The 23,487-nt window shown below is 39.7% G+C and overlaps 1 protein-coding gene across 1 annotated transcript in view; it reads left to right on the top strand.

The window, feature by feature from the left end:
• The first annotated feature begins 11,143 nt into the window (after positions 1 to 11,143).
• The window catches only part of LOC144741026 (cadherin-22-like), a 48,320-nt gene continuing 35,976 nt past the window's right edge, over positions 11,144 to 23,487 (top strand). The window contains 2 exon segments of the mRNA XM_078623715.1: positions 11,144 to 11,374; positions 18,511 to 18,805. Of these exon segments, the coding sequence (XP_078479841.1) occupies positions 11,144 to 11,374; positions 18,511 to 18,805 (526 nt within the window).

The raw sequence follows: 23,487 nt of genomic DNA, 5'->3' as shown, positions 1-23,487 counted from the left end.
GTATGTTATGCTATGAAGAGTCATCGTAACAGCATAAGAGACCAAACTGTCTTGTATATTTAGAGGATATAAGTTCAAGCAGCAGGTGTAGATCTTTAGTAGCTAGGGAAAGATTGTGCTACAAAACTACTGATGAAGGCGGAGATTCATGGATAGTTTATACGCAAATTCATTCTGCTCACGTTCCATGAATGAAATCCAGCATTCACAGAAATCTGTCACCTCTCCCCAGTCCACTGTATGTGTCTCCACAGCCTTCATTGGACTTAGGTAAAGTTGGAAAGCTATTCAGATTTGGACTGGGATCAGTAAGTCTGAGGCAAAACATTTCTCGTGATGTTATTAATGGTTAATTGCAATAAAATGACCAAATTCACCAAAAATGAGGTAAAACCTTTTTGTTTCAAAACAGTTGTTGTTGTGTGATCATGAGACCACCAATCTAGTGATTTTGAAGTCTCTATACTATAAGACAATGGAGTTATGTCTTTTTTTTTCTCCCCATCATCTTACAATTCTTATCAGATCTTATCAGGCAATTCTTATCAGATCACAATGCAGAGCTGACCTGAGCACAGTGTTTTAATATGTCTGTCATGTTCTAAAGAGCAGTTCAAAGACATTAAAATGCTATGGAAGATGCTCAATTTCAGTCCTTCCAAAATGTTTTTGACCTGGTATTCAGCAGCCCTGAAATGCACCTGTGTTGTGTGGTTGTCTTAAGAGAGTCACAGGTATACTGGGCCTGGAGCCAGAGTCACATCACTAAGCTGACAGACACCAATGTTCTTCTCCCATTCTGGGTCCCTTGTTCACTGACATCTGTCAGCTTCCTTGGCTGTCACCTCTCTCTCCTTCTCTGTCTGTCTCTCTCTCACACTCATACACATACAGGAACGTGTATAGGTGACTGCACAAATGTATAATATTTCCTATGCATATGCACAGCAAAAACCGTCCAACAGTCCAAGTGTTTTGTGGCTTTTGTGTTAAGCCTTTTGGATCTAACCATCCCTGATGTCCATTGTGTTGATTGTTGATACCTTAATTTAATTGTTCATTTTATTAAGAAGTCTCATCTTTGCACATCCCAGTCTCTCTCTCTCTCTCTCCGATACCGAACAAAAGTAAAAAAAAACACACAGTGCAAGCCACCTGCATGATGAGCGATCTGGTAATTCTGCAGCCCATGCAAGGAATTTATGCTGTTTAGTAGACTCTAAACACTACATGTATGAGATGGTGGAGCGCACATGGAAACAAATTAATAGCTGTGTAGACAACAAGAAAAAGCTAAGTGGGTGCAGGCGGATCTCAGCATGTGGGTGGAAGCCTGTGATTTCTGAAGAGTATCAGCAGTATCAGCAAATAGAGAATGGGGGGGAGGGGCTGCGGACAGTGGGGTGGAGGGTGGGCGTATTGAGGGGGCAGACAATTGAAAAGATAGGATGGAGGAAGCGAGGGACGGGGTGGAAAAGCAGCAATTAGTGTAATTAGGGGACCAACTTTAGCAAGGCACTGACAATATGTCACCTCTCATTATAGCCCATAAGCAAACACAGCAGACTAATGCAAGGCAGCACCCATTCTCCAGACAGTTCCCTGTGTCAATGCAGATTTGGTTCTCAGCAGTCACACTCAACTGCATATTATGCACTTGCCAAAATAACAAGGAGTTTTAGATTCACAATATAGAATGTAGTCAGGGGAATAGAGACTAAAACAATAGCATGAGAAGTTTGGCATTCAAACAGACAGGAGTCAGATGCTTGTTAAACTACAACCATATTGATATATTCCTACGGATGAAATGTGTTAGCTGTTGCTGCCTGCAGAGGTTTTTGGATAGAGGATTGTATGTCCTGGCCAGAATTGATGTTTGGACAATTGTCACACTTGAACCATTCTGCTTTGAGGCTGTGAATGATTTCCATCCAGACCCCCCCCCCATCCCCCCACCCCGAATATTACAGATGTTTGCAGTTAATGTGCAATAACATATTTGTATTTTTTGGAATTAATGAACAGTTGTGCTATATGTAGCATACACCCAGCCGACACAACAGTGGTTTATCTTTCTTTTATGTCAGTGTTGCTGTTAACGGCCCATTAAAACTTTTCAACAGAAACACTTTACAGAAGCAGATATGTTTCCTCTCGTGCCCCGTTTTTTTCTCACCCCTGTTTGACATGGCATGGCACTGTCTCGCCAACTGACTGTGACAAATTGGGATTGGAACTGACAAAATAGGCTATTTAATAAGCATGGCAGAGGGGATTGGACTCTGGTGTCGGGTTCACTCAAATAAGCAGACTGCCTGAACTCCCTGGGGCCGAGCATTGATGGCAGCTTTCATCTATCTTATCGGGAGATTCTGGCAATGCAAAACGAAGCTGTTTCTTTCTTGCTATCTAGTTTGTTTGTGTTAATCTGTGTGTGTGTGTGTGTGTGTGTGTGTGTGTGTGTGTGCGTGTGTGCGTGTGTGTGTGCGCGTGCGTGCGTGTGCGCGCATATGGACAGTTCTGAGTAAATGCGTAATCAGTGCTCACATCAATCGGAGGCAGATACACAGTGGTGAGCCAATGTGCCTGGGGAGGCTAAAAGTGGCCATGTGCTACCCTCTCTATCAACTATAAATTCCTTCCCTCAGATTGAATTCATTCGTTTTTTTGTTTGTTTGTTAGTTTGTTTGTTTGGGTTTTTTTTATGGTCAGCGTGGACCCTGAAACAAGAGTTTTTTTTGTTTTTTTTTTGGGAGTGATGGAGTTATATTCCCTGATGATTCCAAGCTCCAAGCTGAGAGACTTATTTTTTAGCATGTCTGCGTGCAGAATAAACGCATCTGTTTAGATAGTGATGATCATGAATTTGAAGATGCTACTTCCATTTGATGCCTCAAGGAGATGTGCTTTTAAGTAAAATGAAATTGAAGGGTGAGAGATAAGACAAAAGCTCAAAAAGCAGGAGAAACCGATAAACCTGCACGGAGGGTGATGCTTGGACTGTTAATCAGACAACAGTGACAGTGGGTTAAAGAGAAAGGAGTGAGGATTGTCACTCACCATGTCTCTTTTGTATAGCTTGGAAATGTGATGTTGTTGTTGTTGTGTCTGCTCTTGTTTCATTGTACTCCACTGAGTCTCAGCGGACTTTGATGTTAATTTTGCACAAGTCTTTTGAAAAGGAAAGAATGTGCTCATTACCCGAAAACACCACCATCATCATCATCATGTAACCATTTTACTGAAATGTATCACAGTATGACTTATGTCCTCCTTTTTGAAAGCAAATCAGGGAAGGGCTGACCATTCCAAGGAAGATAATGATAATGGTGATCCACACTGATGAGCAGTAATGTTCATAAAACAGCTGCGCTAGACAGACGTGTCACTTCAACTTCCTGTTGCAACTAAAGTCATTTTGTGAGCAGCAGGAGTATCAAAGTGTATTAATTGTGCACAGGAGGGTGGCTTAATTAAGCATTCTATCAGCAGTGAAGTTTACTTGTTGATTCTTATCTATATCTTTTTCCCACCTATTGCATAGTATATATAGCAGTATAGTGTATACTGTATATATATTCTATATAGTGTTCCTGTGTGGAATACGTCACATTCAAAGGTATTCCAGTTTTAATTTGTAATCAGTGATGTTTGCCAATGTGTAGTTGTTTGGTTTTGCAAACATCCAAATTAAAGGCATTTGCATACATTTTTGGCAAGTTGTGTATTTCTGCCTTTGAAAGACTGCATGTTTTCAGTTGTATTTAATTACACCAGCCACCCTTGAAGGCAAGTGTTTCAGCCTCAGAGGAAAGTATTGCATTTTAACCATCTCCAACACAAACTCATGTGTGCGAAAAACATGAATTATGAATTCGAGCGTGACATTTTCCACTAATGCGCAATTTCCGTCCTATGAGGAATTTGGATACATCCGTGCCTCAAAATGTCTCATGGTCAAAATATGGTTATAAGTTATTTGCACATGTACTGCACTTCTTGGGCTAATTCAACAAAGTTCATCGAAGTGACTGTCACGCTAGAGCATCTGTGCAGAAAAGAAACTTTACACAGGGTTGCTGTTTGTTTGATAGGTTATAGATTTAATTGCTTGCCAGTAAATTTTATAGATGTTAGATCTTGAACCACACAGCACTTACGCTCTACTAACATACAGTATCTATAGCAATTCATCAGAAGTTGATGAAACTAATGGATGGCGTCACGCAAGTATCACGGAGACTGTATTTATGAAATGAAGACTGAATATGTTGTGTATATATGTGTTTTTTTTTTTTTTAAGGTGATTTTGTTTGTTTGTTATAAAAAATGTATGCAGGTCCAGGGGTTATCAAGGCTTTTGACCATTTTTAGGTGTAGATCAAAATCACTAGGTCCATAGTCTTGGAAGCATGTTTTTGCCAATATGTCAAGTAACTGTGGCAATTTTACTGGATCAGAAGAAATCCTTACCAGGTGGCGGTACAAGCAGTAGGATTCATTCCATCCATCCCATTTGGACCATAAATGTCTGTATAAAAAGTAACTGCAAGGCAGTCTGACACCCTGTTGGTTTTTATGTGTCCGCCCTGGAACGCAGCCTTCTGTAAATCAACCCGTAGTGCTGCAACACAGCTCGGTGTGGCTGGCAACCTGTCTGTTTTCAGTTCTTTATATAACCCTGAAACGTTGAGGATATGCTTTAGTGAGCTGGCTAGACTAACCCAAACAACTGTACAGTAATAATTGAACTTTCCCAAACTTCTCCAATTAGAGTGGTGTGTTCTTATAAACGGGTGTTGTTGACACCAGATGACCACTCACAAACATGAAGAGCTCATAGAGCTTCATGCTTTGCTTTACAAAAACCGAGAACAATCCATAACAGACATGATGATTTTTATAAATATAAATATTTATAAAAATATTAAATAAACACATAGGGTTGATTATGTAAAATGATCCATTCAAAATTAAAGCTGGCACAAATGTGTACAATTATCAACATGCTTTCTGAAGGACCCAAGGAGATGACTATTACTATAACTGTGTATTCCAATACATTAAGTTTCTGAAGTCCTGAAGGTATGTGAGAAAATATTTGCTTTATTTTTTCAACACCAAATATGGTCCCAATGAATGAAGTTAAAAGCACTTGAATAAATACGGTAAAATAAATCAGATTAAAGGGAACTCTCAATAAATGGTGTCATGATTTTCCAAGAGAACTTGTTAGTCAGGAGGTGGTGCCTGAGAGCAGAATACAGATACACACCACTGAAACACCAACCACCTGTGTGGGACCAGAACTCCCAGTTGAAAACAACTACTCAACTATGTTGGCAAATAGCTCCGGCTTTAAATGAAAAGAGGACTGATTGATTCCATAAATTAACCATCCAAAGAACATCCTAAGTAGCAGGTTGGGAGGACAACGAGAGACAGGTGAAACCAGGGAGGTCAGTCAATCATAAAACGAGTAAAAATATGACAGTATTAAACCATCATTAGACCTTTAAAATCCAGACAGGACCGTGGTAATAGTTGTTCTTAGTTTCAAATCGCTAACAATACAAGACACTCCATAGATCATCATTGAAACCCAAGGTAAGAGGTCCATCTATGAAAAAGAAAAGTTAAAAGTTTCATTACTTTGTGAAATGACATCTAAGCTGATTGGACAGGAAATGCACAGAACAGTTCAGAGTAATGGCAGAGAGCAGAAATAAAAAGTTTGAAAACATTTGTGACTGTTTTTGTAACAAATGCAAATGGACAACTGACGCATTGGCTCTGGTGTCAGACTCCTCCTGGAGCTGCTTCCTGTGTGTGGACTTTAGCATCAGTTTGGCGTTTCCAGTGTTAGTGGGCTCTATCATCATCATAAAGAACCAGTTTCTGACCAAGTGGTTTTCTTAAAAAATGGCTTCACCACCAGCAGAACGGGATGATTTGTGTGGATTGTTTCTATCTCTGGCTCACCTACATTAGATAATTGATTCTTTGTTTCTACATCTTTCTCTTGCCCTCATGATACATGAGGTATTGCGGTAGGTTTCTCCACAGTTTATCAACAATTTTAGGATTAATCAGCCGTGCCGTTTTTTATTTAATTTAAGATATTTATTTTAGACATTTTAGACTTTTCAAACAAGGCTTGGGTTCTTCTGACAACCGTATGCATTACTACCACTCACACAGCTACATGTGCCTGTGAACGTTAGCATACACAAGTGCTCACATTAGAGAACGTACAGAACAACGTCTGTGCCGGTTATTCAGCCCGTTCTATCAGTTAACGGTGATCAGTTTGGCCTGGCTGTCATCTGTCTACTGGCTGCTGTCATCTGTCTTGATGTGGACATGCGGGACGATGAGACGCTGCAGCTGGGCTCAACAATCAGTCCGGCACTCACTCATAGATCACGAATGGCTGCACTTTGGTTGCCAATACCTTTGAATAGGAGAGTGAGTTGGGGGTGAAAGGTGGTAGAACAAAGAGATACAGTTACAGTTTGTCTAGCGTATTGCCCTGGTCACTGACAGGACAGAGTCCACTAATTTGCCAGCTTTTTAGGGCACAGCACAGTAGTGATCCACGGAGTGAAACGAGAACATACTTCCATAAGTTCCTCTTTTTGCCTCTTTCCTCTTTTTTGCTCCCTAACTCATTAAAGTTTCCTTCTTCCACACCTAATTATGAGTAAATGTGTACACGCTTAATGAAATTCCCTATGTAGGAAAGCAGAGCAGGAGGAACAGGAAAACATTTGTTCATGTTCCTTTATATATAGATATTTTAATATACCAAGCAGTTTGTGTTTAGTAAATGTTTCAGGTTGTAAAGCAACTTCTGGGCCTTTGACACACTCAGAAAATATTTGACACAAATGCTTTCTAATTAAACATTATCAAGCTGCCTATTGCGCTGTTAAGTCATCTACTGTTAGGGAAAGAGGGAAAGTGCAGATAGAGAAAAACGAATTAATTTTATCCTTCCAACACTGTTTGCCTTTGAAGCTCTGACGAATATAAACACTTCTGTATGTTTTATTTCTTTGAAGTTATCACTCAACAGCTCAAACATGTCTAATTGGAAACTCGAAATATTTTTGGATCAAGTTTAGCGGGAACATAATATGTTCTCTCTTTCTGTGTGTCTCAAGATGAAATATCAGTACTTGCATTTTACCATCACAATTGGGGTGGCCTGGTTGGAGAGGGACACAATTCTGCTTCAACAGAGGATGATAATAGTCTGTCATCTCTGCTGCCGGGCAGCAAGCGTTGGCTATCATTCTTTGCAAGGCAAGTGGTGTATCTTAGAGAGACATGTGGGACAGCGTTCGAAGAGGCCGGTCACATTCTGTCTCACTGCTGTCAGAGCAACGCTCCAGCTGAGAAGAATGAGGAAAAAAAAACAGGGCAATCATTGTAGGCGAGCATGCTCCCTACTGTTACTGGACACATAGTAGGAGAGGCATGCTGATAGCACACTGCTGTTGTGGTGCCCTGGATGAAAACAGGGGGGCAGGTAAACTCATCTTCAATTGTTTCTGTGGAGTTCAGTGAAGTCTAGTAACAGAGTGTGTGTGTGTGTGTGTGTGTGTGTGTGTGTGTGTGGAGGGTGGCGGTTCATGTCAGAAGCAGTAATTTCTGTATGAACCACCAAAATGCAACATGAACCATTAATGTTGCATTCATATAATATAGGGAACTAAAATCATGATGGACCGCTGAACTTGTACGTCATCTCTGGCACCCAGGAGTCCTTTTTAAAGTCTAAGATTAATCCTGACGCCAAATGAGTGTCAGTTTGGGCTCGAAGAATAAATCTGTTACTGAAAGCCTGAGTGATGTCTGAGCGATGGAAGTTTTAACTACGAGTCTTGAGCTTAATATTCCGCAAATAGGCTGCAGTGGTTTGAAAGAACAAGCATCTGTCTGCACCATAACTCTCCCCAATAAGGCCTGTCCACTTCAGGCCCATAGAATCAAACTCTTAAGATAGGCAGTTGTGACTAATTATGAATTAAGGTCCCCTTTTCTGCATTACACCAGTTTCTATCTCAGTATGTTTTTATTATTATTATTGTTATTGCACAGATGCCACCTGTACCTATAACCTTTGCTCTGTCATTTTCTCATTTGTAACTGTATGCTACATATTTGAAATCCCATGTTAAAACAGATAACAGGAGCCTTTTACTTGACTATGTTATTGAAGTATATCATAATCTGACTGCCAGTTACGTGGTTTGTAAGTGAACATGTCTTTTGTCATAACAATAAACTAGTTAGTTATACTATGATACAACATCCAGCTCCCCCTCTGAAACGCCTTGTCTTGCCCACAGCATGCTAATGATAGAGGGAGCATAGCACCAGCGAACCAGCTGACAGCATTGGTCCTCTTGATGTTACGAAATCTCTCATGTCTGAATATGTTTTTGAGAATGTCCTTGGTACGCTGTGAAAATTGAAATGCCTTTGGCACTGACTGCCAAATTTGATCCTGATATTTAGCAGTATTTGAAAAAAGAAAAAAAAAAAGAAAATACCCACTTGTCATGTTAATTAGGTTCAAAGGTTCAGGTGTGGGTTGCTTTCTTTATTTGATTTTAAAAAGATAATTAAAAGATAATTCTTTTATCTGTGAACCTGGATATTTTTCATCATCTTAAAAAAGATAAACGTTTTTTTTCCTTGTTACTTTCTACCGAGTGAGTTTAGTGAGTGCATTAGTGCACACTGCCACTGTTTTAATACTGAATTACCCAAAGTTAGTCTATGAAAGGACTGTGAATGCGCATCTTTTTGTTATCACAGTTGAGCGCTGTGCACGTTAAACCATTGTAAGTTTGTTTCATCTACTAGTGTTCTACGCTTCTACAGCTCTATTGCTTTGTAATAACACGTGACCTAGTTTTCAGACACACAGCACTGACATTTGTAACAATGGTCTGAGTGTACATCAGGACAATTATAGGACACTTGTACCATTTTGACATTTTGATGTCAAATACGAAAACGATTTGACAAGATTATCTATAGCAAGCTTGTTCATGAATGCCATCTCAAGTTTGCTGTAAAGCACTGACAATAATTGGTCACTATATACATGATTGACGATGTGACATATATCTGCAATTGTATAACGTTGCATTGCATTGCATAACGTACTACTACTACTACTATTCATAATAATAATAATAGGTGCGAGACAGGTTTTCATCTTGTTCGCACCTTATTGAAATATCTGGTAACACACCTCCTCTCTTATGATGCTGAACCATCGGCCCAGCCTCACTGCAGTGCAATGTGCTGTCAGATCATCATTTAAAGGGGTTTAAACTGAAGTGAACCTGACTTTCATCTACTTTAAACACCCACAAACTGAAACGGTATATAGTACCTTATACTGGACTAAGTATACAACATAGGACTCGAGTGAATCCCTGTGCAGTTCCTCCATCAGAAACACCAAGTGTACCAAGTCTAAGGGGTTGCGCTCAAGTTTTTTGCTCTGGAGATTGGACCCCCAGAGCAGTTGGTTTTCAATAACACGGACATTTTTCAGACCAATAGTCTGAAAAGGAATTATTTCCATTAGCTGCAAGCCACCTACCAGACAGTAGGAGAGTGATATTAGAAGTTCTCTTTCAGCAGAGAAATATACAATACTTTAGATCACCTGCTGAAGAAGGAAAGGATTTTGGAAACGTTGTCTTTCGGTCATGAGACATCATAATAAATGTTCCTCTTATTTTGTTCCTGACTTATGTTGTGAATATTTCCAAAAAAGATCATTAATCACACCACACACCGCATCAGCTTCTGTCGCTTTCCTCTTTTTTTTTCTTTTTGTAGAGTATTTGTTTTGACTGTCGTGCTCAGTCTAACCTCTGTGCATGTTTCACAAAAGTCGAGGACCATATCCCCCACCCTCACCAATGTTTGTCTGAAGTATTAGGGGGTTATTGCCTCATTGGATTGAATTAATTGATTAATACTTTTATCCAATTAGTGCTTCCTCATGCAATTAATCAGCTGGCTGAGGTTAGGGCTGCTTCATCAGTCAGATGAAAGGCAGACATATGCTGAGAGTCTGGTGTGTGAGAAACAATGACCTCTTTCTCTTATTCTCCCTCTTTTATCCCCCCCCCCCCGTCAGTCACTAGTTCTCCTGACTGTCTTTCACACACCTTGTTTCCTGTCTGTCTTTCGCTCTTCCACCATCACTCTCCAGCTCACCCACACATTGTTAAAATTCTTGCTGAACACAGGAATCATTTTTTTCTTTTCATTAACTTGACAAAACTATCAAATTTTAGATTTTGTGTCTCAGAACATAAAATGGAAAGGTGAACGCTAATGTTGTTTTTGGGTATATATAGTTGTCATTTGTGATAGAATGATAACAGTGCTCTTTGCTTTTCTTGTTTCACAGGTTTGTCCTGCTGCCTTTGAACCACTGGCCTGGTTCCAGACCAAGTCATCTGGAGGCAAAAGCCACTGAAGATCAAACTAAATGGCAAACACTGAAATGTAACACACCTTGTTACATTTGAAGGATCCAGAAATCCTGAAAATTTTCATTTTTAACATTCAAGGAACCTATTTTATTTGAAGAACGGTTCAACGGAGTATCGTCCATGTTTGACAGCTAGGAATCAAACCAAGTGATAGATTTGAAAAAAATGCATCAGCAATTCCACCAGTCAATTTGACATGGTATGGTGTGGAGTAAAACTCCCTGCAGGCAGTACAAAGTCAAGAGTGAATAGAAATAATATTTGAGACATGTGCCACAAAGGCACAGTATATCCATCTCCTCAGTCTTTTCCTCTGAACTTTGAGGGAATAAATCTGTAAAATCTGTTTTTTTTTTTTTTGCCATCAGAAATTCATGTCAGAAGTCCATATCACTATCTAAGGGGTAACACGGAAAATCAAAATAGCTTCTTCACAAATAATTGGTCTTTTTTATATTATTATTTGAATGCATGACTGCATTAAAATACAAACTAGCCCTAGGTGGTTGGAGCTACATAATCTCATGATGTGTTCCATATTCAGCCTATAACTTCAACCTGAACCCTTCAACATTTCAACATTTTTTTATTTTTTTTTAATTGAAATGGCCTCTTTTTGGATAGTGGGACATTGGGCACTGTTGGCAGCTGTATGTCTTCTCAGCTGCTGTGGTTTTGGCTGGTGTGAAGCCTCAAGGACTAGTGGTTCAACGTCAGGGGCTAGGAAACCAGAAGAAGGACCCTCATCAATTGAAAGAGTTAAGAGGGGATGGGTTTGGAACCAGTTCTTTGTGGTGGAGGAGTACACGGGCACAGAGCCACTCTACGTAGGAAAGGTAAGACAAGATGCATAATATCTGCTGAATAAACGTACGTAAAAAGTTACTTTTGAGTTTTGTTGTTTTGTTTTTCATCCTTTTATCCACAGAGCAGCAGACATTTTCTTAGATTAAGGGACATAAATTGTCAGTGCTTTTTATGGAGTGATGCACACATTACAGCAGCAGGAAGGAAGCAATTATAATATGACATGCTGCTGCTGCTGCTGCTGCTGTAACACAATTTCACAACAATCTCCTTTCAGGGATGCCTCAAGTCAACTCTCTCAATATTAAGTTAATCAGACATGTTATATAGATTTGTATGAGGATAACGAGGCCAAACCTGACAGACTTTTGCTTCAGTTACTTGGCACACGACTGTCACTACACACCTGTCTGTATAATCAGGACTGTCTAGCTATCTGTCAGTGTTCTTCTCAGTGCTGTTCTTTACTGCCGTAAAGACGGTTGGTGTTTGACCGTTGGTCCATTGATTTCATGACAATTGTAAATTGGGATTTTAAACACACTTTCCTGCAGTGGAGGGAAGGTTTGCAGCACTCTTGTCACAGGGCATTTTTAAGGATAAGCACCAACTCCGATTTACATTAATTTAGTATATATATATGAATTTGAACTGCATTCAAGTGGAATAAATTACACATTTCTACAACAATCTGATCCACATGAGGTGGCTGACTTAACAGTGCCTGTGTTTGCATGCTTTTTCTGTAACAAGGTCTTTCACACAAGTCTGTCTCAAAGTTGTTGTTGAGACAGACATTGTATTAATCACAATAATGTTCCAATGAGCCGCTTGTGGCCTTTATGGCCATCGTACTGCCACCTTTGTGTCGTGTGTGTTTAATGCTGTTTCTTTTTGTTCTCATTGTGTGTGTTTGGCACATCACTAAGCTGATGTGAATAGACAGCATGTATGATTTGATTGTCTTACATCAGACAATGTTGAAAGACAAAATCACACCCATCAGTCCAATGAACCTTCTATATTCTATATATAATATCTGTACACTTAGATGCAGTTGTTGACTGTTGACCAGCTAATATATCAACTGTATATTGATCTGTTTATCCTAAACAAACTGAGCTGTTCCCTGGAGTGCGGAGGGCGTTACACTACTCTTATCCCTTGACCATTACTGGTCTGCAATCTTGACAGCTGCATTCTTATTATGGAGACACAGCAAGGGCAACGGGCAGTGCTGTCTGCTGATTAGGTGACTAGACTGACGAAGAGTCAATGTGTTACACCCGAGGACAGAAAAAGGAGGATGAGAAAATGATGAAAAGTGAATGAATCAGCTTCATAAATTGTATTGTGATTCTTTAGTGGACAGGGTGCTGGGGAAGACAGCGAGCTGATATAAAATGGTTGAAAGAGCGTCACAGCAGGCAGAAGATGGATGATTTTATTAATAACATTAAAGTTGTTCATTCTGTGTCAGGCATCAGCCACAGTTCCTTCGCACCAGTCCACACGTGGGTGGACTTGGATGGATGGATTTTGGTATGAACACTTTAATTTGAACAGTAAGGGATTAAGGCCAAGTAGTGTCCCACTGTACATAATTGCAAAATGTTTTTTCTTAGTACTTCAGCCTAAGTCGAACTTCCTAATCGTATGACTTACAGCGTTGCCAGCTCCTGCTCGAATGAAATTTAACTAATAAAAAATCACTTATATCACCTTAAAGAGACAGCTTTAATACAAACGCACAGAAAATGAATTACTGTGGATCGAATCTGAACCCCCCCACACACCTTTTTTTTAATTTCCCTTTTTAACTATTCAAAAAAACAATGGTGCATCGGAAGACGGGGGACTGAAAACATGTGTTTTTAAAGGAGACAGAGTTGCTGATGAGCTTAGACAATTCTAAATGTCTGTTAAGGAAATAAAGGAGACATAAATAACACATTTCCCTTCTCCTTTGTCAAGTGTCTTCTCTATTTTGGGCACAACAGTCATAAATAATTCTGTTTTGTTGTTTGTAGGATGCACAGGCTTTTCAAATATTTCTTTGCAAAGAAATATTTTGTGTATTGAGTATTCTTCCCAAGTGTTTTGGCCTTCTCCAACTTGTTCATATTTCTGAAAGTATCTGGCATTTTTCTCTCATTTTTCTTCTCTTTGCCTATTGTGTAGATGTAATCACATTCAAAAACATCTTTGGCCCTCTTAACTTTCACCAGTCAAACTGAAACCACATAACTAAAAAAAAACACTTTTTAAAATGTTATTTACCATTCTTTTGACTACAGCTTCTTACAGGTGACAAAGCAGCACCAAAGTGTCGTTGGGCTGCTGTTTTTGTTGTTTTCTTCAGCCCTTTTCTCATCTTCTTCTCTACATACTGTATGATGCAATAATAATATTGTCCTGTATAGCTGTGGTCCCCAACCTTTTTTGTACCAGGGACCAGTGTCAAACAGAAACACTTTTTCAAGGACCGGGTAGGGGCGTGAAGGTTCCAAAAACAAAAACATGAATCAATATATTTTAGTATGTGATCTGAATGCAACAATTACATTTTACATTACATTACATCATACTTTCATGAAGTATTACACAATAATATCAACTCACCAAAATGTAGAATCACTGGGAGCGCTGGGCTTGTTTTCCTGCAACTAGACGGTCCCATCTGGGGGTGATGGGAGACAGTGACACTCCAATCGTATTCCTTATATCCAGTCTACTCCGTAGTCTCGTTTCTGTCCTTTGTTCCCGTTTTTTTTTTCTTTCAAAATATTCTAAGGGATTTTCTTTCAATGCTGGGTGTTTTGTCTCCATGTGGCGGCGCAGTTTTGATGGTTTTATGGTTTCATTAGTAAGTCTGTCACAGCATATTACACAGAGTGGGTGTGGGACTTGTGAATCACCTGTTGATGAACTCGGAACTCCGGTAGGAATCTTGGTGTTTTCTTTTAAATGCAGCTTTCTTTTGCAGACAGTCTGTGACCCATCTGCTGTCTCATCGTTGTGTCGTTTACCCTTTACAAAAAAAAGAAAAAACTCTCCAGTGAACTCTGTTTCTGCCTCATTTTGCAGGGGCTAGCTTGCATTGTTGATGCAGGATAAATACGCGCGGAAGTTAGGCGAGGGCGGAAATCGTTGTCTTTCAAAATAAGACACCCGGAAGCAAAACATATTTTAGTGTATATTTAAATCAGGATTATTCGTTCTTTGTGGTCCGGTACAAAATGAAACACGGACCAGTACCGGTCCGGGGCCCGGTGGTTGGGGGCCCCTGCTATATAGGATTCATTTGGTCTTCAATTGGGAATATTCTTGAGTTTCTTACTTATATTTGAAAAATGTATCTTCCATCTAAACATTTACGGAGCCCACATTTTGATGTATCTTTTTTTCTGACTTTCTCCACTTTCTTTTTCACTCCCTTTCCCACCATTTACTCTCCCCTCTTGTCTCTGGGTGTCTCCGGTGGCATGCACCCATTTCTACCCCTAGCTGGCTCCACCGTCTTTGATACAGTCACCTTGTTAACACTTTGAAGCTGTTAAGATCAGAGAGCCTGACAAGCTGCAGTGAAATGTGAAAGACCCACTCCTGATGACACAGACTTAAATATAAGACAGCCAATTTGCTCTCACTTTGAAACCCTCAATAAAACAAGGATCAGTGTAACCCACACTCTGCTGTCTGCACTGGAAACGGAAAACCGAAACATAACCTTCCATAAAAATACATAAATACTATTTTATTCTAGTTGAGTTTTGTCCATAGCATATTATTTGCCATACTGCTGGTTAGTAAAAGTACAATAATTTGTTCTGCTAGGTGTAACATTGATTCATTTGTGCTGTTCCATTTTTTTTAATGTACAAACCCAAAGGTGCTTCCTACCAAAGACCCGGGAAACTTCCCATCAGTCATATGTCCCCTTCAGCAGGTGCCCATCCGCTGACAGTCAGACTCTTTATGACCCATCGGTGAATGTGACAGGGAATCAGCTAACGTCCCCATCCCCTGAGTCACCCTACAGCTCTTCACTGTAACCCCTCAGGCATCTCAAACTTCACCCATGCATGAAGTTGTCTAGGCTAAATGCTTTGAATCATACAAAATGTTAAGGTATAGTAACTTTTTTTTTGTTTCAGGGATGTGCTTTTATTTTTTGGTGCAATATTTGCATGTCACGTGAACATTGACAGAGTGGTGCCAATTACAGTTCAGGGGTGACATTTACGTCAAATATACGTCTTCAAAGCTGTGTGTGTTTGATCTAACGGTTATACTGCAGTATCTGTCTCTCAGTGTATTCCATTCCCAGATACGTTGGTTGATTCCCTTATCTGTCAGCTGTTTGTCTGTTGCTGAGTAGGTAGTGTGCTTCCCGGTATTTGTATGCTATAAACCGCTTTGAACAGAGCAGTGATACTTAAAAAATACCATTTTTGAGCATTATTAAGTTAAATCCACACTCACTCTGTATTAAGCAGTATTTAAATGTTGTATTTTTCTGTTGACTAACCAACTGCACTAATTAACCAACAATACCACTAATTTGCATGATTCATAATGAATATTCCATCATGGATTTGTAAACTGGTATGTTTCTTTAAATGTATATCACTTATGAGAATATAAATTTAAAAAAATATATTCTGGACATCTATCAAAGGGACAATATTTGTCATTAGGGCCTGGTTTTTCATCTGAAGGGAATATTTACATTATGACTTGTGAAATGCCTAAAAATGCAGATTTCTTTCAATATGATCCACTTCTCTGTGTCCATGCAGTCAGACAGATATGTACTGTATTTGCTGTTAACTGGGCCACCATTTAAATCCATTCTTATTGTCTAAATTTATTGTGACTAAAGCTGCGGGTCTCACATTGAGGAATACACTTCTGACAACATTTTAAGGCGATATGAGGATTGTCTGAACACCAAAGGGTAACAGCATAGTGGCCTAAGCTACATAGTTGCTGCATAGTTGCCAAGGCAATTATGCTATTAGGCTTTGTTTTGAGAGTAGTGTTTGTTTTGTTTTGTTTTTCTCACCACAAATCATCCCGATGTCGTGAAAAATATTTTTTAATTTAATCAAATTAAAAGATATATATATATGTTGACAAATTCCATTTTGCACTCCTGTTTCTTTTTGCTCAGCAAGTGACATCCTGGCTGTGACCTTTAGTTTGCACAGAACAACTTAGCTAAGCGTAGTGTGTGTGTTTTTCAAGCTGCCAACCTGAATCACTCCAATGAGGATAGACTGACAGACGGATGGGTATATCCAGCCTGAGGGGGGAGAAATTGCATCATCCCAGCAGAACGATGAACTCACTGTGCCTTTGCATGTGGGCATACTTGCACGGTTACGTGGTGTATGCGTTTGGGTGTGCACATATACACTAGGTAGAAACGTGCATGCATGGTGGCAGCCCTTGTGCAATTGAATTAACACATGATGACAACGATTCACACACATTCTGAGTCTGCTGAATCTAATATAGAAATACAGAGAGTGGCTCAGACATTGTCTTAGGGAAACATATCCACTGGCACATGAGAATTCACACTTTTATTGGTTAACTCTCACAGTGTGAACCAATGAAACTTCTTTTATTATAACTAAAATATTTATAATGCTAAAATACCTGGCGGTATATTTTCTGTCAACTGATGTATTGTCTTCAGGATGATTCAGAGTGGTGAAATGAATAAATGGGAGGCAAAACGGGTAAGGGTTCTAGTCACATCCTTGCATTATTTCATAGTTTTACGACAAATACGGAATGAAAAACGCTGTAAGGGTGCTTGAATCCTGTATTTAATTAAGCCTTTATTAAATATTAACTGGGAAGGCCATGCACAACCATTTCGCCTCCCCTCTGGTCTGCTCAATAAAATGAACCCGCCTTATGCCGCAGACATGTCGATGTTGTAATTTCCAACAGAATGCATGAGAGAGAAACAGAGCAGGTCTTGTGCGCACTAAAGAGCAAAGGGGAGCTTGGGATGGCGGACTGCTGCTGCTACTACTGCTACCTTGGGAATGTCTTCTAATCACATTAGGGGGAACTATAGCTCTGATTTATAAGGGCTCCTTTAAGTTCACTTCTCAGCTCTTGCACCTCTTTCTCAACCTTTAACCACCTTTGAAACGACTTGGATCTCCTTATTTGGGGCATCACATCCTGTGAAGGACACGATGTGCAGAAAAGATTTCCTATTATACCTTGAGCAGCGGTGTCTTTTGTCATAAGAATGCTAATGGCTGGACCTTGAACAAGAACTGAAGCTTCAATTACCATTAGGGAGAGAAAGGATAGAAGAAATGCATTTCTGAATTTTAATCAAACAAACGAGTCAGAGTTACTTGCTGGGTTAACTGGAATTGCTAATTAGCTTGAAGATGTTTTGACACTTATCCGAGAAGCTTCAGTTCAGGACTAACTGGTAAGGAATTCTGATATTTGGCTTTGGTCAGGGTATGTGGATCTAACGACCCCCCCTGTAGACCAGGGTCAGTGACTCTCAGCTTCATGGAGAAAGGTCTTCAAGCAAATTAAAGCTACAGTTTAACCCAACAATAATAAATGTGTAAGAAATACAAGGTCCATTAGTCCTCATTACAATCTGGTGCAGATATTTCCTTTGTGACTCCTGCGGAACAACGTGCAGCTTGAATACTTGGATTAATATTAATGTGTTTGGTGTGATTTGCACCCACGATCCTTTGCCATTGTTTGATTTGTGGCTTTAATTTTCTGTGATGCATAGATTAGCAATCGATAAATTCATGTACGGTTCAATTTAGTCACGTGCACTTTACAGTGTAAGTACATGTTTAAGTCAATAGTGAGTACTTGCACATCTACAAGTCCAAGTACTACAAGTACATTGGAGGCTCACGAGGGGACAGACTTTGGGAATCACTTGTACAGAGGAGATATATATTTGAAATATCACGCAACCAAATGGGTGGCAGAAAGATGTGTGGCATATTGAGTGTTCTTGCTGTAAAACATTTCCGACTTGCTGTGAGTGACTGGTTCAATAAAATAAAGTATGTATTTGTTTAGTCATTATCTTGCAGAAGCTACATTCCAAACTTGATTTTTTTCTTTTTTTTTAAAAAATATCAATTTACAGATTCATACAGACTCAGATGAAGGCGAAGGCAACATCAAGTATACAATCTCCGGAGAAGGGGCCGGCTCCATCTTCATCATCGATGAATTAACAGGAGACATCCACGCCACAGAGCGACTAGACCGCGAAGAAAAGGCATTTTACACGTTGCGGGCCCAGGCCCGTGGACGGCTCGCCAATGACCCTCTGGAACCTGAGTCCGAGTTTGTCATCAAGGTCCAAGACATCAACGACAGTGAGCCCAAGTTCCTGGAAGGCCCCTACATTGGCAGCGTGGCAGAGCTGTCACCTATAGGTAAGACAAAATCAGACAATCAGACCAAGAGCGATAGCATGGCTTGTTGCAGGATGATTGCTCAGAAGTATATATCAATATGTGTACTTGTACAGAATTATGAGAAGTAGGATATTCTGAAGAGATTTAAGGTGTAGAAAATGATATAATTTGTCCTGATCTCATGGGGTCTCAGAACATGCCAGAGAGCAATATGATAAAATTCTCTCCCACTGGAAAAATGAAATAGGAATGATCAGACAGGAGATGAAAATAAATGTGAGGCTGTTGAATTCAGAGGAGGAAAGGACGGTGACATGGACATTTAAGGTGGATCCACGTGTGGACTGTGTCAGAGTTATGACTTATAGCTAAGAAGCAAACAGAAAATGAGAAAGACCATGCAGGCTTATAAAGAAAGAAGGTGTAGCGGGATTGCATTTATTCCCAGATGAGCTTTCTGGCTGTGCTCCGACACATAACGAGACAAGTGAGAATAAAGGGGAAAGAAGGGGAGTGTCGCTGAGTAGATGGTGGTAAGCCATATGTTAACGAAGGTTTTAGGCTGTAAAATCACAATACTTGTAATTGTGTCAGATATGTTTGTTGTGTGCAGCGGTACTCGCTGTGCCTCAAGGCTGCGTAGAGTTCTCAGGTGAAACGGAACACAGGTGCATGAGGGTGACAGGGGCTTCATTAGCATGCTATTAATGTCAAAGTCGAAACTGATGTGTCAGAAACTTTTTTTTTTCCTGTGAGGTGTGTGTGTGTGTGTGTGCACATGCAGAGATGAACTGGGCAAAACATTTCCTGTTCACACCTCTGACTTGTTGGTGGTCAGAGACAATTGGCATCACATTTTAAAGCAGAACGTATTTCTTCAGCATAATCTAATAAACTAGTATCTTATTTTGTTTTGGGGCTAGACACAATTTCAAGAGTGGTGATTTACACATTTTTATTTATTTTATTTTCAATAGTGCAAACCATTCGTGTATTATCACGTTTTCCCTGAAAAAACTGCTCTTACTGTCAGATAGTAACTACCGGTGGTTAACGTCACTACTTCTGTCCATTCTGTAACCTTGCTCTCAGATATATTGATATACTGACAGTCCAATGGTTTTGAGGGGAAATAAGGTCCTGAAACCATTTGATTTTGCAGCCATGATTTGCTCAACCGTTTTTAAAGTTGGATTTTAACACTATGGTTGAGATCTGGCACAAAATCGTTAGCGTAAGGCAACAAATTTGTTGGTGTGTAGATATTTTCATTGCATGACGAGAGTTGACACTGGAATGAATGAACAATGAGCATACCACATCCTCCAGACATGAAAGGGTTCTGTGTGCATCTCTATCAAATGCCAAGGGGCCAGACACAGACTCAGCTGGGTGAGACTTGGGTGGCAGCAGGTGTGTGTGTGTGTGTGTGTGTGTGTGTGTGTGTATGTGTGAGCGAGACTCAGAGAATGGAGTGAAATGAATTGGCTCTTCCGTGTTCAAGCCTTATTGGGATTAATTCCTGCTTACCTCAGCATGATACAAACCGCGGGCATACAGCTCTTGAAAACTGAATGAGCTGAATATGTGTGAATGAGAAAAAAGAGGGCGAAACGGACATAATAGGTAGTTAGAAACAGGAAAAAAGATAAAGAAAATAAGTTGAAACACTGTTGTGAGGCACTACATTATTACATTTGAGTGTCAGTGTATCCTTCAACTTGTGTTAGGTCCGTTTTAGATTTTAAATGCATAAAAGAACCACATACATTTGTTTAGTGCATCATGTTTTTTTTGTTTTGTTTTGTTTTTTTTTTAACTTTGTCAGGTACCTCTATTTCAATAAAATAAAACATTGTTCACCAAGTTATAAAACGCTCTGGTTGAAATTCTGACCTTTGTGTTGTTAGGGTCGATTTTGACCCAGTTATAAAAATAAGATTATAATGCAATAATTAGAGCCACAGCTGAAATCAAAAGTGCAGTCAGCCAACACACTGACAGCCAGCTCTTCTTCCACTCATGTGAGCTTTGGGGGATTGTCATTTTTTTTTTTTTTTTTTTTTGCACAAAAACGAATAAAGACAGGCATGTCCAGACATGTGAGGTCAATTCAGTTTAGAGTTGGTGACTTGCAGAGTGCACATAGGGGTTTACTAACAAAAAAGGCCCAGAGGCCCACAATAAATGAATGGATAAGGAAGCCTAACAAGGTAACCAAGTCATGAGAAACAAATTGGATGATAAATAGTTGTTTTTACTGTATATTACAGCGGATTTAAGACACGGTTCAAAACGATCCGTTAACATAAGAGATGGTAGTAGAAAACGAACAAGAGAAGAAGGGTATTTTTTGTTTGTTTTGTTTGTTGTTCCCTGTTACCTGTGTTGCATATTGCCCACTTTGTAGTGCATCCTGGTGGCATCATGTGATAAGGTACACAAACATGTAGCTGATACAGTAGACAGTCTTTTCTCAGCAACATTTGGTTGAAGTCGCTCCATCTATTAATCTGCATTTTCAGAAAATAAGGTTAAATGAAACAAAGATATCGTTCATTTGTTAGTTTCCTTTTTGTAAAGCATATATTCCTACATTTTAGAGTGCATATATTTCTGTGTGCAGAGTATTCATACCGTATTGTATTATTGCAGAATGCATTTTTGTGTGACTCTCCTATGATCCAGGGCAGGCTTGCGCTTTATGCTGTCACAGAAGCAGGCTGCAAGCATTAACTGCTCCACTGATACGCTCACTGTGCTGTTTTATGGCCCGCTGTATGGCAAATTGCCTCGGAAAACGTGAGGCTGTAATAGTAAGAAAGCAATCAGTAGCCAGCTACCTGAGGAATGTTCATTTTTATTTACCATTCTTGTCATTTCCCCTGGTGCATGTCAAAGGTTTGTTGTATATTCTCCTGCCCCCCAAACCTTTCTTACAGAGGCTTCCTGCTGACTGTCTGTCTTTGTCAGCAGCTTCCAGCATACATAAACTCGTGTACATAGTCAGTTTGTTTTTCACGCTTGGTTAAGTCCAAAAAGGGGAGGGGGCAGGCAAAGATGATGATTAAGTGTGAGGGCCCGAGCTCTGTGTTGCTCTGTCAAAAATATGCCACTAATGAAATTGCAGTGTTAAATCCAATTTGTAGTTTGTGGGTGATTGAATCTTGCTTCGAGCTGTATATCTTTTTAGGTTGGGACGGGAGCGGGTGTACGGCTGGAACAACTCTGCTGTCAGTTGTGTCCTCTCACTTGTGACTATAAAGACTGGAAAAGATAACATCCAGTAACATCCAAACAGATACGTGCAGATGACCGAAAGATGATGTTGGTTTGGATAAATTTGAAAGAAATCAAAAAATGTATTCATAGTATTCAAACGTCAGTGTGACTTAGAGGTAGATCAGTTTCAAATGATAAATGATAGTTTCCTGGCCCACTTACCACCAGTGAGGTAGTATACATTTTTTGCTGAGCTGAGTGTCAGAGCCTAAGGTGAGATTTTAGATGTTAATGAATGATAGAATGATAGTATAGTTTAACGGAATGACCTGTGATGTTAAAAGCACACATTCGCTCTGTTAGCTGACCTTCAATTCATATATTATAGTCTGGATTTATAAAGCAACAGCTTTCACTGAATGTGTTCTAGTGGCTGTAGTTTTGAGTTTGGGCCTCAAACATAAAGCCGGAGCCTAAAATGAAGGTGAACTGGTTTGTTGCTACTTTTTTTTTTTTACCATACTACTCAGTATTATGGCTCAGGTTTTTCAACACAATATCGAGCTCACATAATGGCAGTGGAGATGTTATTGGCAAAGGCATATTGGCAGTCAGAGCTAATGCTGATGTTCTGTTTACTCTAACAATATTACAAACATAAAGACAAGCCTTTGGAATGATTTTGGTATAATTTGAAAGAGTACTAGACCATATCACAGCATGCATACTAAAACCCTTATTTCTCAGTCTTGATGCCACATGAGGAACAAAGTACGGCGTCTTCATGAAGAAGTCTGAAACCATTTAGACGTGGAAGCAGTCATCCTGTTCTACCATTGAAAAGTCAGGTGTTGCTAAGAGGCAGCAGGGCTATCAGAATCAGGGTGAGACATTTCCAAAGAGCTAATCCTGTGCTTGATGTGGTTCCATTAGAGATGACCTCAACACCCTCGAGCAAAAGAGATGTAGCACAATGGGATGTTTTTGCCATGGCTGTTAAGCTCAGGTAACACTGACTGGCAACCTACAGTGTCTGAACAACAGGGAGACTAATAGTCTGACATGGCTAACAGCCATTATAGTGCACCGTGCACCCAGCTGTCTAAAATGACACAAGCCAACATGGGAAAGAACATTAAAATAACAAAGACCAGCCTGGTTAGTGCCAGAGGCCGTCCCCTAATCTGAACTAACCCTGACGGAATTAATAGGATTAATAGGACAGTAGGATAAAGACAAAAAGTGCATTTAAGTAGAGAACTTTGGTTTTAAAATGTCATGTGATGGCAAGAGATGAATACATACAAACAAATAAAAATAAAAAAAAAAATCAAAGTCAAAGTTGTAAGAAACGTATCCAAATGCGGTGTTTTAGCAAACTGCATACAAAGTAGTACAAGATGTCCTCAGGTAAAAATACACGCTTTAGTAAAGGTTATGGTCACATAAGCATTAACATAAACAACAGGATTATGTGT

This window comes from Lampetra planeri, unplaced genomic scaffold, assembly GCF_965212315.1.
Source record: "Lampetra planeri unplaced genomic scaffold, kcLamPlan1.2.h2 scaffold_399, whole genome shotgun sequence".
Classification (NCBI taxonomy): Eukaryota; Metazoa; Chordata; class Hyperoartia; order Petromyzontiformes; family Petromyzontidae; genus Lampetra; species Lampetra planeri.
Note: the sequence above shows the minus strand (reverse complement) of the source record. Positions and strands in the feature narration are given on the sequence as shown.